The sequence below is a fragment of the Prionailurus viverrinus genome, chromosome E1 (assembly GCF_022837055.1).
Source record: "Prionailurus viverrinus isolate Anna chromosome E1, UM_Priviv_1.0, whole genome shotgun sequence".
Lineage (NCBI taxonomy): Eukaryota > Metazoa > Chordata > Mammalia > Carnivora > Felidae > Prionailurus > Prionailurus viverrinus.
In genome coordinates this window covers 24,694,849-24,709,060 of record NC_062574.1, presented here as the reverse complement: position 1 = coordinate 24,709,060, position 14,212 = coordinate 24,694,849, and the positions used below count along the sequence as shown (strand labels likewise).

At 45.8% G+C, this 14,212-nt stretch overlaps 1 protein-coding gene across 2 annotated transcripts; it reads left to right on the top strand.

Moving 5' to 3' along the window:
- The first annotated feature begins 7,206 nt into the window (after nt 1-7,206).
- Nucleotides 7,207-12,866, top strand: LOC125152145 (zinc finger HIT domain-containing protein 3). 2 transcript variants are annotated; one of them, XM_047833934.1, is made up of 5 exons: nt 7,207-7,340; nt 7,469-7,500; nt 9,444-9,527; nt 10,759-10,839; nt 12,308-12,866. In XM_047833934.1, exons 1-5 carry the CDS (start codon nt 7,255-7,257, stop codon nt 12,487-12,489), a joined length of 465 nt encoding a protein of 154 aa, XP_047689890.1. In that variant the 5' UTR covers nt 7,207-7,254; the 3' UTR covers nt 12,490-12,866. The 2 variants fall into 2 exon arrangements, with proteins under 2 accessions (XP_047689890.1, XP_047689891.1); XM_047833935.1 differs by lacking the exon at nt 9,444-9,527 and having other exon boundaries at nt 7,220-7,340.
- Nucleotides 12,867-14,212: the final 1,346 nt, after the last annotated feature.

Here is a 14,212-nt window from a genome sequence, read left to right as displayed (position 1 = left end):
ATTGCCAACATCTGTTGTTGCCTGAGTTGTTCATTTTAGCCATTCTGATGGGTGTGAGGTGGTATCTCATTGTGGTTTTGATTTGTATTTCCCTGCTAATGAGTGATGGTGAGCATTTTTTCACATGTCGGTGAGCAATGTGGATGTCTTCTTTGGAAGAAGGTCTATTCATGTGTTTTGCCCATTTCTTCACTGGATTATTTGTTTTTTGGGTGTTGAGTTTGATAAGTTCTTTACAAATTTTGGATACTAACCCTTTATCTGATATATCATTTGCAAATATCTTTTCCCATTCTGTTAGTTGCCTTTTAGTTTTGCTGATTGTTTCCTTCACTGTGCAAAAGCTTTTTATCTTTTTATTTTATTTTATTTTGTTTTATTTCATTTTAATTTTTTAAATGTTTATTTATTTTGAGAGAGAGAGAGAGAGGGGAGCTGCAGGGAGAGAGGTAGACACGTAATCTGAAGCAGACTTCAGGCTCTGAGCTGTCATGACAGCACAGAGCCCAACACAGGCCTTGAACTCATGGACTGAGAGATCATGACCTGAGCCAAAGTTGGATGCCTAACCGACTGAGCCACTCAGGCACCCTCAAAAGCTTTTTATCTTGATGAGTTCCCAATAGTTCATTTTTGCTTTTGTTTCCCTTGCCTCCAGAGACATGCTGAGTAAGAAGTTGCTATGGCTGAGGTCAAATAGACTTTTGCCTGCTTTTCTCCTCTAGGATTTTGATGGCCCCTGTCTTATGTTTAGGTCTTTCATCCATTCTGAGTCTATTTTTATGTATGGTGTAAGAAAGTGGTCCAGATTTGTTCTTCTGCATGAAGCTGTCCAGTTTTCTCAACACCATTTGTTGAAGAGGCTGTCTATTCCATTGGATATTCTTCCCTGCTTTGTCAAAGATTAGTTGGCCATAACTTTCTGGGTTCTCTATTCTGTTCTATTGATCTAAATGTCTGTTTTTGTGCCAGCACCATACTGTCTTGATGTTTAAAGCTTTGTAATATATCTTAAAGTCTGGAATTTTAATGCCTCCAGCTTTTGTTTTCTTTTTTATGATTGCATTGGTTATTTGGGGTCTTTTCTGGTTCCATACAAATTTTAGGATTGTTTGTAATAGCTCTGTGAAGAATGCTGGTGTTATTTTGATACGACCTAAATATTTTATTTTTAAGTGATATCTACTTAAGTTAATCTCTACTTAAGCCCCAGCGTGGGGCTTGAACCCACATCCCCAAGATCAAGAGTCACATGCTCCACCAAATGAGCCAGCCAGGTGCCCTGAGAAACTTAACTCTTGATCAGTGATGCTTTCAAAGAAATATCTTGATCGAAAGGGGGAAATGTGGGAATTAATAAAAGAAAACCTTGTTTATAATCGAGTGGGGAGGCTAGCAGGAAGAGCTCTCAGACCCTATCACTTGCTGTCAATTGCAGACCCAACAGGAAGAAAGGGACCTTTTATATGGATGCTACTTTAGCTTAGTTTTTTCAGTAACAGCTGAATTTTATTTCTCAACAGGAGAAGGAGTGTAAGGGTTGCACTGCACTGAAAGAGACACAGATCTCAGGTGACATGTCCTCTCCATTTTAGTGACAGGGTTGCACTTCTCTACCAAGCCAGCATCTGAGTGAGAAGCACATGTATAGGTAATGGATATATGTAGCAGGGAGATGGATGTGGAAGAATATCAAATATTAAAATCAGGGCCACTATAAGGGAAACCATAAGATCAAACAGACTGGCAGAGACCAAAGAAGGCAGAGTAATGTACTTCCAAAAGGGAGAAATAGGAAAGAAGGAGTAACAGGTCCTAAGGAAGTCCAAAATTGAATAGGGTAAACAACATTAAACTATAAAGACTGAGAATAATCCCTTTTGGCTGATGCTCTGCCTGAAACTCTCTGAGGGGGTTAGGGGTTTCTCTGAGGAGATTGGGAGCATCCTGGCCACTCTGAACCAGTGAGACAGTCCCACCCTTTGAAAACTCTTCTGTCTAGGGGCTGAGTACTCTGGGCCTGTCGTGGGCACAGCAGCCTGCTGATTTCTGAATAGTGTTCAGGGACATTCTTCCATCATCCCAGTGTTTTTTTCAAGAATAGCGCCTGGCTTCTATTGAGATGACTGATCCACACTAACCTCCTGGTCAAATGGTGACTTAGTCTCATCATTAGTGTCTCATTTTTTGCAATATGTGTAGGCTGAGAATCTTTAAGTTCTGCTCTTGTCTGCTCAACAATTATACCTTTAAGTCATTTCTTTTCACATTTCACCATAAACTGTTAGGTGGAGCTGGGTCACACCTTCCACACATTGCTTAGAAATCTCTTCAGCTAAGGACTCCTGGGTGGCTCAGTCAGTTGAGCCTCTGACTTTGGCTCAAGTCACAATAATACAGTTTGTGGGTTCAAGTTGTGCTGACAGGTCAGAGCCTGGAGCCTGCTTCTGATTCTGTGTCTCCCTCTCTTTCTGCCCCTCCCCTGCTCATGCTCTCTCTCTCTTTCAAACAATGAATAAACATTTAAAAAATAAAAATAAAAAAGAAATCTCTTCAGCTAAACATCCAGTTCCATCACCTGCAAGGTGGACACCTTTCATGCAATATCAGCACACAAACACAAATCAGCCAAGTTCTTTGTCACTTTACAGCAGGGATCACCTTTCTTTCAGTGCCCAATAACATGCTCCTCATTTCTGTGTGCCATCACCAGAATGGCCTTCACTGTCCACATATCTACCAATGTTCAGTTCATGGCCTCTTAGGGGTTCTCTAAGGAAATGGAGGCTTTCTCCCATAGCTCTCCTGTTTTCTTTCTGAGCCCTCACCAGAATTACCTTTTAAAGGTTCATTCATGGCAATGTAGGCATCTCATTTTCTAGCATAAATTTCAAAACTCTTCTGGCCTCAACCCATTGCCCACTTCCAAAGCCGCTTGCACATTTTTAGGTATTTGTTACAGCAGCGCCCCATTTCTTGGTACCGATTCCAACTTAGTACATTTGGGCTGCTATAACAAAAATACCATAGACTGGGTGGCTTAAACAACAAACATTTATTTCTCACAGTTCTGGAGAATGGGAAGTTCAAGAGCAAGGCACAAGCAGATTTGCTTCCTGTTTCACAGACCACCATCTTCTCACAAGGTGGAAGGAGGGCAAGAGAGCTCTCTGGGGTCCCTTATACAAAGGCACACTCTTGTTCATGAGCACAGCATCCTATGACCTTATCACCTCCCAAAGCTCTACCACCCAATACCATCACATTGGGGGTTGGGATTTCAACATATGAATTTGGGGGAATGCAAATTCAGACCATAGCACCCTCCTTGCCAGCACTTGGTATTGCCAGTCTTTTAAATTTTAGTCATTCTGTACAGAGTATGGTGGTATCATATTATGATTTTAATTTCTATTTACATTATTTTCCTTTGGCCCGAATACCTTTCTTGTGCAGATCTGCTAATGAAAATTTCTCATGGTTTTTGTCTTTTTTTTTTGTCTTTTGTCTTTAGTTTGTCTTTAGTTTTAAGAGAGGGGAAGGGAAATTTGGGCCTCACTTCCTCTTACCTACTTCTCACTGAGGAGAGCTCCTAAGCATCTCTGCCACATGGTTAAGAAGTTTGTGCAAAGCCCCAGATCCATTCCCTGTCCTGAGAGGCTTCTTGGAGAATCTGGCTGGGAAGTCCTGATTCCTTTGATCTCTGTTTGTGTTAGGGAATTCAAGGTGGGATCTTTGTGGGTCTGCAAGTGGGAGAGGGTGTGAAAAATAGAAAAGTGTGGGGTTTGGGTGGTAGGATGAGTGTGTTCATAAAACAATGGTAACTTCTTTTGTCTGTGCTCTCCCAATGGTTCTGGGACTGGGAATAATGCAATTATTCTTTATCCCTTTTGTTCTTTTGAAGTTTTCCTTGAAGTCTAATTATAGGTCAGACTGTTACTGTCTAGAATTGGGGAATGAATAGCATTTCACTGCTATAAAATAACATGCAGAGAGCTGGAAACTGATTACTCCACTCCACCTGAACCTCAGGCCTCCTTTAATTGACTCCCACCAACAACCCTACTCACTTTAACATCTGAACTACTTCAATACCAGAGGAGAAACAGAGGTGAGCAGATGAGAATAAGGCAGTAGGTCCCCTAAAGATGCCAATCTCAGACACTTCTTCTGGTGCTGGCCCTGGGATCCCCATGCCCTGGGAGGGAAAGAGGTGTTAGAGTTGCAGCAAGAACCAAGATCTGGCAAGGCATCAGGGAGCCCAACTTTATGGATCCTCCGCCTCTGACAACTGCAACACGTAGATCATGTTGGGCGATTAGATCTCTCTGCCTGCCCCATCATGGCACTGGGGAAGGTGCAGGGCAGTTGCTCAGGCCCTAGTGAGTAACCCCATGCTCCCGAAGTACGGTTAAACTTTCATCAGCTAACGTGCGTGGCCAGTTTGCAGCTCCACCCAATAGGAATGCCAGGAAGCATGGGGCAATAGGCATCTGAAAGTTGTCCCTGGACAAAGGCTAGTTGCCTTTGGGGACCTCTGCTGATATGCACCTTGTTTTTGTGGAGGAGACACTCCTGCCCATCCGGTCGCCGGCTTCAGCATCTGGCTCTCCACCCTCTTTCCTGCCACTTGGCGGTGTTCCAGGTGCGCGCCAGTGCCTGAGTTTACCCTTCCCGGTGCTGCGAGACAGCCTAGTCTCCAGCCAGGAATGGGGTGGAGTTTACTCCAATTCCGCTGGAGCGCCGCTACTCCAGGGCTAGTGTGGGCCTGGAGCGCCCTCTGGCGGTGCTGGGTGCCGGGCCTGGACCCCCCACGCACAGCGCCAGACTTTGGGTTTGGTTCCCGGAATGCGCTGGACAGAGCCTGCCAGGCGGTGGAGCTCTGAAAACCATTCTGCCTTGATTATTACCTCACCTCTCTCCAGGTCGGGCACGGGGAGGCGCGACACAGCCTTAGACAGCTGCTAGGATGGGCGTGGTGGGGGTCCAGGGAAAACCAGGGTGCTGCTAAGCTTAGCTTTATCAGTGTGGACATGTAGTTGCTGGGCTTGGAGTCATACGTGTCGTTTTTCTCTGAACTAGCCATTGCCAAGAGGCTTGCATACTGGGTTTGCTTGACCTCTTGGTGTTCCCCAACCTCATCACCTGAGTCACTTCCTTTCCTGGACATTGGAGCAGGAGGGGTGCAGCTGTCTGGGAGAGCTGGGGATCCCCCAGAGTAGAAGACTGTCTTTACTGGGCAGAATGTGCATGGGAGGAATTCCAGAAACTCTCTTTTTGCTGATGTCATCACCTTTGGACCCGAAGGTAGAGGAATCAGCGTGGCTTGGATATGGGTGAGGAGGGGTTGAGTGCTGAAAATTGTGGAGACTCTTTATGGCCTCAGCATCCAAACACAACTCACAGGAAAAATATGGAGTGGGCAGTGGTGATGTCCACACACAGCAAGTTCCTACCGGGTGCCAGACAGGGCACAGGATCCAAGTGTGACCGGGACAAATCACTAATCTCTGGCCTTCTCAGGTACTTGTGGACCTTCTGGAATGGTTCTGGGATGGTCACAACTGTGGAAGAATACAGGGAATGCTTCTGATTATTGGGTCAGTGTAGACATGTCTTGGATTTCAGGCTGGTCCTGGTCTACACAGGGGCAGCTGCATACCAAGGCAGGTAGAGAGCCATGCCACTTCAGCACTATGGACTGGACAGCGTCCCAGGGACAGTTTAGCAAAGCCAAGAGAGGGATGGATAGTTGTTCTGCCCACCCAAGTGTGGCCCTTTGAGGCTGATGGCAGAACCCTTCTGGAGGGGCCTGAGCTTTGTTCAGGACCCTAACCTTGAGGGACTTGGGGCCTGACACCTGCATTTATAGGGTTCAGACCCAAGATCCAGAAATTACAGACTCGGGTATCACATAAATAGCCCTTTGTAGTGCTTCAAATTACAAACATTTTTATACATGGTCTTCTCTCTGCTTCTCAACAGCTCAGGAAAGTAGGCCTGAAAATCCACACTAATAGGTGAGAATCCTCAGAGAGGGTAAAAGTCACATATCCAGGGAGGGGTTTGAACCAAGACTCAAACAGCTGCTTTGGTCATAACAGATTTATCCACAAAGACAATGACAGTCATGTGGGGCCCTATAGTAGTGGGATTCTGTGGACTTATGGGCCAACACAGGGAGGAGGCACTTAGGAGTGAGAATGACTTATGGCCCTAGGTGGGCACTGCACAATGTGGGGTGGGAGCCCTGGTTAGGCTGGGCAGTACTGAGGGCTTCAAGGAGACATAGGCTGTCAATAAAACACAATCGTCTATTCCCAAAGCCTGAGGTGCCACTCAAGGTCCATCACAGTTTACCTATCCAGACTTATTAGGCCAGGTCCCCATCTTTGGGCCAGACCTTACTCATCTGTTCCCTGACCAAGATATCCCACGCAGGGCTGTGACTTGGGTGAGTCAAGTGAAGAGTGTATGTTGTGAAATTTGAAGAGGCACTCTCTCAGGGCTGTGCAAGTGCAGGCTAGCACCGGCAGGACCCTAAGACAGAGTCTCTTCTCTTTCACCTCTCTCTCCTGCCTTAGGTCTAAGCTTTGAACTCCCAGAGGGAAGAGGCTGTGGCTGCTACTGCCTGGGTGTCCCCAACCCAGCCTCTGGGCAATGCAGTGCTGTCACTTGGAGCTCAATAAACATTTGGCAGTTGTCAAGTCTCATCTTTCTTCCCTGAGAGAAAAAGGGCCTATGCTGGGAAAAGCACATGTACGTCACTCGATCTAACCGATGGATCTAATTGGCCAGGGTCTGGACTTATCATTTGCTAGACATAAGCAAATAAGATGTGGGGGGCCGGGGTGGGGGTGAGAACCCAGTGCCCTTGCAAGATTCAGAAAGTCCAAGCCAGAAGGTAAAGGACATTTAGTCCCACGTATTCTTTTTACATGTGGGGCAACAGAATTGGAGGGTAACAGTGACTTGCCCTTAGGGACAGGACAGGGATACATAACAAGTTCTCCAACGACAACTGTGACTTAATCCTGGAAGCCAAAGCTGCTACTGGATGCGCATCGAGTATATCGACTGTCTACTTATCAGGACTGGAGCAATGAGCAGGATCGATCCATTGCTTTTGACTGCCAGCAAGTGCTGCTCGCCGATTGGTCCGGGTTAAGGAAACAGAAAAAAAAAAGGGCGTGCACGTGGTACCCTACGTCAGAGACTGGCGCTTTCGGGTGAGAGTGAGGCCGGGGAGCGGCCATGGCGTCGCTGAATAGTAGCGCTGTCGTCTGCGTGATTTGCTTGGAGAAACCCAAATACCGCTGCCCCGCCTGCCGCGTGCCCTAGTAAGGGTGGGGGTCGTGGGGGAGGAGGCCGGGTGGGGCCTGCGGGGCGGCTCGGGGACCCGGCGGGGGCTGCGGGAGGGTCCGCGCGGCTTTCCGGGCTGACGCGGTCGTGGTCTCTGTTGTTGCAGCTGCTCCCTGGGATGTTTCCGGAAGCACAAAGGTAAGACCCCGGCGCCCCGCCTGACCCCCCGGCACTCCCCTAGTGCGGGCAACCCCCGTCAGTCCCTGCCTCGTCCCACGGGGAACCTCTCTACCTGTGAATGCTTCCTCGGGTTTCGAACAGTGAAAACTTCTGCCCTGCCTTTTCTTTTATAGACTTTCCTCTTTTCTTTCTTTCTTTCTTTCTTTCTTTCTTTCTTTCTTTCTTTCTTTCTTTCTTCCTCGGGTTTCGAACAGTGAAAACTTCTGCCCTGCCTTTTCTTTTATAGACTTTCCTCTTTTCTTTTTCTTTCTTTCTTTCTTTCGAACAGTGAAAACTTCTGCCCTGCCTTTTCTTTTATAGACTTTCCTCTTTTCTTTTTCTTTCTTTCTTTCTTTCTTTCCTTCCTTCCTTCCTTCCTATTATTTTAAATAATGGGCTACTTTGGTCTGACAGAGTCGACCCTAGTAGTTTCTTCATCTTAGAATTCTGACGCAGAAGCTGCTCTTGCTGAGGTTAACGTGAACGTTTTCTTTCCTTCAAAAATGTTTTGTTAGAAACAACGAGGTAGATCTGTTTACAATAAGGAGCGATTAGTCTACATTTTAACTCCAATTCGGGGGTCTCTTCTCAGTCCTCAGGGACCCTTTGCCGCGACCGCATGCTGGGTTGACTCTTTTGTTAAAGTTCCTCATTGGTTTTTTGCCTCTCGTGCCCCCCCACTTCCAGACTCTGATTCAGAGGTCCATTTCAAGCTGCTTCCCTCCCCCTGCTGTTTTTTTTTTTTTTACCCTAATGACCGTGGAGCATTTTCAAAGGAAACTTTTTGGTTCAAGATAGGAAAGAAGGAGAACGGCTTTGCTGGAAATAGGGTTGTGGAGCCGGGTTGGGTAGGCTTTGCTCTGGCTGTGCAGCCCTGGGTGGCCCAAGAATCCCTAAGGCAATCTGTGGCAATCTGGAGCAATCTGGAGCTCTCAACTGTGTGGCCCGGCTGCCGCCAAGGTCTTTCCTGAAATGCACATTTGAGTAATTAACTCCCTTGTTGAACACTCCAGCCTCTCTAGGAAAGGAAGCCAGTGATTCTTAACTTGGGTATTGCTCTCCCTAGGGAGATGCACTGTTACACTTTCTGTTTTACAGTAGCTGAGGAGGGTTGGGGGGGGCAATTCTGGCAATTGGTATTGACTCAGATAAACAGCCTGTGGTGTGTGAGACTCACACCATTAAAGACCTTTCGGTCTTGAACACCACAGTGCCCTTGATGAGAGACACTGGTCTTGGGAAGAAAGGCCAACCTCCCTTTGTGGTATTCTTTTGCTCTTCCTCCACTTGTGTGGGCCCCAGCCTCCTGCCAGGCCTGCCCTGTCAATCAACTGGTAGTTGCTCATCACCAACCATGTGGTTGCTCCTGACCCTGTTCTTTCAGGGGTCTGGTCCAGCCATAGACCTTTCCCTCTGCCAGGAATGCTCTTTCCACCTGAAAGTGCCTCCTCTTTGTCTCCTGTCGCCCTCTCAGGTGATGTAAATCAGACTTTTCTCCATCTCTCCAACTGCCATTTCTAAGACTCAGCCCCTTGATGGGGGCCTGATGACTTTATCGGTGTAATTGGCACGTGGCACATGCAAATTTAGTGTCTGAAACTGCTGAGAAAATAGTTTGGTAATTGAAGTCAGTGTGCCACTTGATCTTGGTGAAAGCCCTGTGAGGTTCTGCAGAGTAAGTTGGATGGGGACAGACCCTCAGGATACACAAGGCCTGTTTCCTCCACCCTCTGCCACGCCCAGGGTTGCTTGTTTTCTGGATACTGCCCTGTGATTTGATCTCTCATTTCCTTTGCATCCATCATCCCTACCCACATCCCTTACCCTGAACATAGTTTCCCACCTAGATGCTGGCTTGGTGGAGAGGTGCAGCCTTGTTGCTAAAGTAGAAGCGATGTGTGCCTGATTTGTGTCTCTTTCAGAGGAGTGCAACCCTGAAACTCGTCCTATTGAGAGAAAAAGATCAGCTGTTACTGCAAAAACTATAAAGCCTGCAGAAGACACAGGTGGGTTGGTTGATTTCAAACCAGCCAACCTAGGAAAAGGTTTCAAATAAAAGAAGCTGAAAGGAAAGAAATGTGGGTTGGGGCAGGGAGTCAGGAACGATGGCTTCATTAAGGAGCAGCACCTTCCTTAGCCTGGAGCACCAGGAGTGGGGCACCTGTTATGTATTATAGAGCAGCCTGAAGGTATTGTTAAGGGCAAGAAACAAGGAGGACAGAGGCAGAGGGGAAAAAGCCTGTAGCTGTGGTTTGGGGATGAGGGGTGGGGACCGTGCTGGTAGGATCCTTTTCCAGTCACGGCTTCAGGTTTCCCTCCATGGGCCTGGCTGGAGCTGTCAGTTCACCTGAGCTAGGCTTGGGTGGGCGACTGCCTTTGGCCTAGGTCACCTTCCTACTGCTGGGGCTCTATGGATTTATTGTGGGAGTGGGCTGTCTCATCCATTTATCCACACTTCAGTATCTCCTGGGTTTCATGTACCATGCCAGTCTCTGAAAGCAGCCCCTCCTGCTGCCTGAACATTCACAGCATGGGGATAGCCTATTTCTGCCTTTTGAGAAACTTCCTTGTTGGGTTCAGGCAGTGCCAGAAATTTCTGGCCATGCTAAAAGCACAGGGCATTCATGTTAGCAGGTTTTTAAAAAAATTTTTTTAATGTTTTTTATTTATTTTTGAGACAGGGAGAGACAGAGCATGAACAGGGGAGGGGCAGAGAGAGGGAGACACAGAATCTGAAACAGGCTCCAGGCTCTGAGCTGTCAGCACAGAGGGCTCAAACTCACAGACTGAGAGATCATGACCTGAGCTGAAGTCGGCCACTTAATCGACTGAGCCACCCAGGCGCCCCTGTGTTAGCAGGTTTTAATAGAACACCTAGTTTTTTGGGTCCTGACAGGGCTGGAGCCATAGTGTGGGGAGCTGGGGTGATAGGAATTGGAAAATCAGGCTCCTGTCCAGAAGACCACAGAGACACATAAAATAAACAAGTATGTGAATACTAGGGTGTGCTTGTTAAAGTCACCAATTCTTTGCTTTTGCTTTCATTCCCTTTCCAAAAAGAGGAATGTTGGTACAGTTATAAGTTCCAGAAAAGTCATTTTTGTTTTGTCTATACCTACTTTGTCCTGCTATTGTCACTTGTGTGCACATTTTTAATCTATTGCAGTAGTTGTTAAAATCTGGCATCTAGGTTTTGTTTCTAGTCCTAATTAGTTGATTGTGTTCTGTATTCCTCAGATGATGATGACTCTATAGCTGATTTTCTCAATAGTGATGAAGAAGAGGACAGAGTTTCTTTGCAGAATTTAAAGAATTTAGGTAAGTCTTTGCTGTGTTTACTTCTTTGTCAATTACTGATAACATTTAATCCAAAGAATAACGTGATTTTTTGGTTATTAATAAATACAGTTGACCCTTGAACTGTGCTGGGTTCGGCTTCACTCCCCAACTACCATGCAATGAAAATTTGTGTATAACTTTTGACTCCCCCAGAACTTAACTAATATTCTAGTGTTGACCAGAAGCCTTACCAATATAACATAGTCGATTAACATATTTTGTATGTTATATGTATTATATGCTGTCTTCTTACAATAAATGAGAGAAAAGGAAATGTTAAGAAAATCATAAGGAAGAGAAACACAGCACTGTATTTATGGGGGAAAAAATCCTTGTATAAGTGGGCCTGTGCAGTTCAAGCCTGTTGTTCAGGGTCAGCTGCACTTGAGTATGGCGTGCAGAGCCCTTATGTTGCATGATTCTGTGAACACTCAGGGCTTCATTCAACACCTCCCAACCTGCCTACAACTCTCTTGCCCTGGAATCCTACTGTTTTTGTGGGTTGACAAAATTCTCCCTCAAGGCTTGGTTCAGGTTACCTTTCCTCAGCTAAACTTCTCTTGACTTTTTGTTGTTCTCAGAAGTAAGCCCTTTTTTGCCTTCCCATCAGGCCTTGTAATACACCACTCATATTTTATAGTAATTTCTCTCTCCCACACCAATTTGTAGGGCAGGGGCCTACATTTATTCCCATGTACCCAGGGCACAGTGTATGGTCTAGCCATTAATGCCGACTGGGCAATCCCAGGATCTGATTTTTCAGAGGGATGCAGGTGTTAATGCCCAGCATTTGTGTAGGACTGTGCAGTCAGTCCTTATAGCAGTTCTGTTCTGTGTGTGATTAGTAGGCCAGTGTAGTTTCTAAAGATGGAAATTTTCATTGTTTCCATCTCATGTAGGCTGACTGCTTGGTACCCATTCCCATGGTAGTGATTAGTTACACTGAGGGTGAAGCTGAGATATGAGGGTAGGTGTGAAAAGTTTTTTAAACTGCAAAGTACCATGCAGATGTGTGTGTCCGTTCATTGCTACAGATCCTGCTTTGCAAGGATCAAGTGTTTGCTTAAACAGCATTCAGAGTATGTAGTGTAACTGTCCTCACCCAGTGAGAACCTTCAGGCCTATGAAGAACAAAAACATGCCAACAGCTTAGTGCTATTATTTTTTGTATTTGTCCTGGTAAAATATTTTTTCCTAATTGAAATGGCATAAAGTTAAATTATTTACAGAGATACCAAGAACAAGAATCTGTGATATCATTTAACTTGGAAATCCTTTGATATGCTGATCTCACCTTATTTATGTGAAGCATTGGTTCAGTTCTTGGTTTTAAAGGTTAAGGGGGATGCAGCACTCTTGATATTTGTTGCATTAGAAACATTTAGCTTTTAGCTATCTCCATCTGTTCCCACTTGAACTCACATTGGCTTTCTTGTTCATTTTTAAGGGGAGTCTGCAGCATTAAGAAGCCTACTGCTCAATCCACACCTTAGACAGTTGATGGTCAACCTCGATCAGGGGGATAACAAGGCAAAACTCATGAGGGCCTGCATGCAAGAACCCTTGTTTGTAGAGTTTGCTGACTGCTGTTTACGGATTGTGGAACCATCCCAGGATGAGGATTCTTAAGATGGATTATTGTGCTGCTTGCTCAATCATGTGCGTGGCTCTCAGAACTTGCCTGCTCCTCCTCCCAGGAGAACAGCTAGTGTGGGGTCCTGACCAAGGGTGGTGACTTCCAGGGCATAGGCCATCTGATGTAGGGTAGGCCGCATAAGTCTTTATGTCAAAAACTGTGGCATGGATTTCGGGCAAGATGGGGGACACTCAAGGTGGCAAGCCCTTTATGGAGAGAGAACTTGACATTCAGATAGTTGTCTTTAAATGTTTTGATTTTGGTACAGGTTAGACATTACAAATGATATCTTTTGTCAAGTTTTATACCCATTTGAATTAAAACTTCCTCAGTGTTGCTAAATAAAATCAAGATGCGATTCTCTGATAAATTGCATTGTTCATCCTTAGTTCATAATTGCTTGAAATTACGTTAAGTAAATCAACATATTAAATAGTAAGGTTTTCTTTTTTTTTTAATTTTTTTTTTAATGTTTATTCATTTTTGAAAGAGACAGAGCACAAGCAGGGGTGGGGCGGTGAGAAAGGGGGACACAGAATCTGAAGTAGGCTCCAGGCTCTGAGCTGTCAGCACCAGGGCCCAATGTGGGGCTCAAACTCATGAACCATGAGATCATGACCTGAGCCGAAGTCAGATTCTCAACTGACTGAGCTACCCAGGCACCTGAGGGTTTTGTTCTTTTTAAAGAAACTAAATGCAGATATCCCAGTTGAAATTTTAGGGTTAATTTCAAGCTGACTTGACCTGTTCTGTTTGTGGGGAATCGAAGATGCCCAAAGGTAGTAAATGTGGGAAGTTCTCTGTGGCCCTGAGGTTTCTTAGTCACGGTTTGGTAACCAACCCATGACATCTGTCAGGGCTTGAGATGTAAATGGGAGCCCCATGCCACTGGTGGCTGCAGCAGCCCTGGATTGCGGGCGGGAGCTGTTGCTTGCTCATGTGTACTTAGAGCTGCTGTGGGAGTAGTTTGGCAGCTTGGTGTCATTCAAATGTCTTTGGCAAGGCAGCTGGCAGGAAAAGGCCTTTTGGACACAAAGCACCAAAGGACTGCCCAGCCAGGTGAGACTAGAAGGTGAGAAGAACTCACACGTGGCCCAAGCTGTGTCTTTCCAGCATAACCTGCTTAAAGCCAGTAACACTATAGGGTGAAGGTTCAGGGCAGATGTCAGTATAAGACAATGGACACTTTCTGCAGTGTAACTTGATGGAGCCCTAGAGAGATATAGCTTATCTTTGGCTTCTAGGAATGCCACCTGTATGGGTGCCTAGAGCAAATGCTAGAAATGCAGGTCGTGGACAAGTACTGGTATGGTTCAGTTAACATTCTTTTCTCATTCTGGGGGCGCCTGGGTGGCGCAGTCGGTTAAGCGTCCGACTTCAGCCAGGTCACAATCTCACGGTCCGTGAGTTCGAGCCCCGCGTCAGGCTCTGGGCTGATGGATCAGAGCCTGGAGCCTGTTTCTGATTCTGTGTCTCCCTCTCTCTCTGCCCCTCCCCCATTCATGCTCTGTCTCTCTCTGTCCCAAAAATAAACGTTGAAAAAAAAAAAAAACATTCTTTTCTCATTCTGAACTAGTGGCAAAGTCCAGAGTCCAAATATTTAATTTATATTAAAATATAAAATTTCACATCCATTCTTTGTGATGCACAAGGGAGCTCTCCCCTACTAGGAGTATTTATTACCTGTCATAAAACTACTTACAACTGGAAGAACAG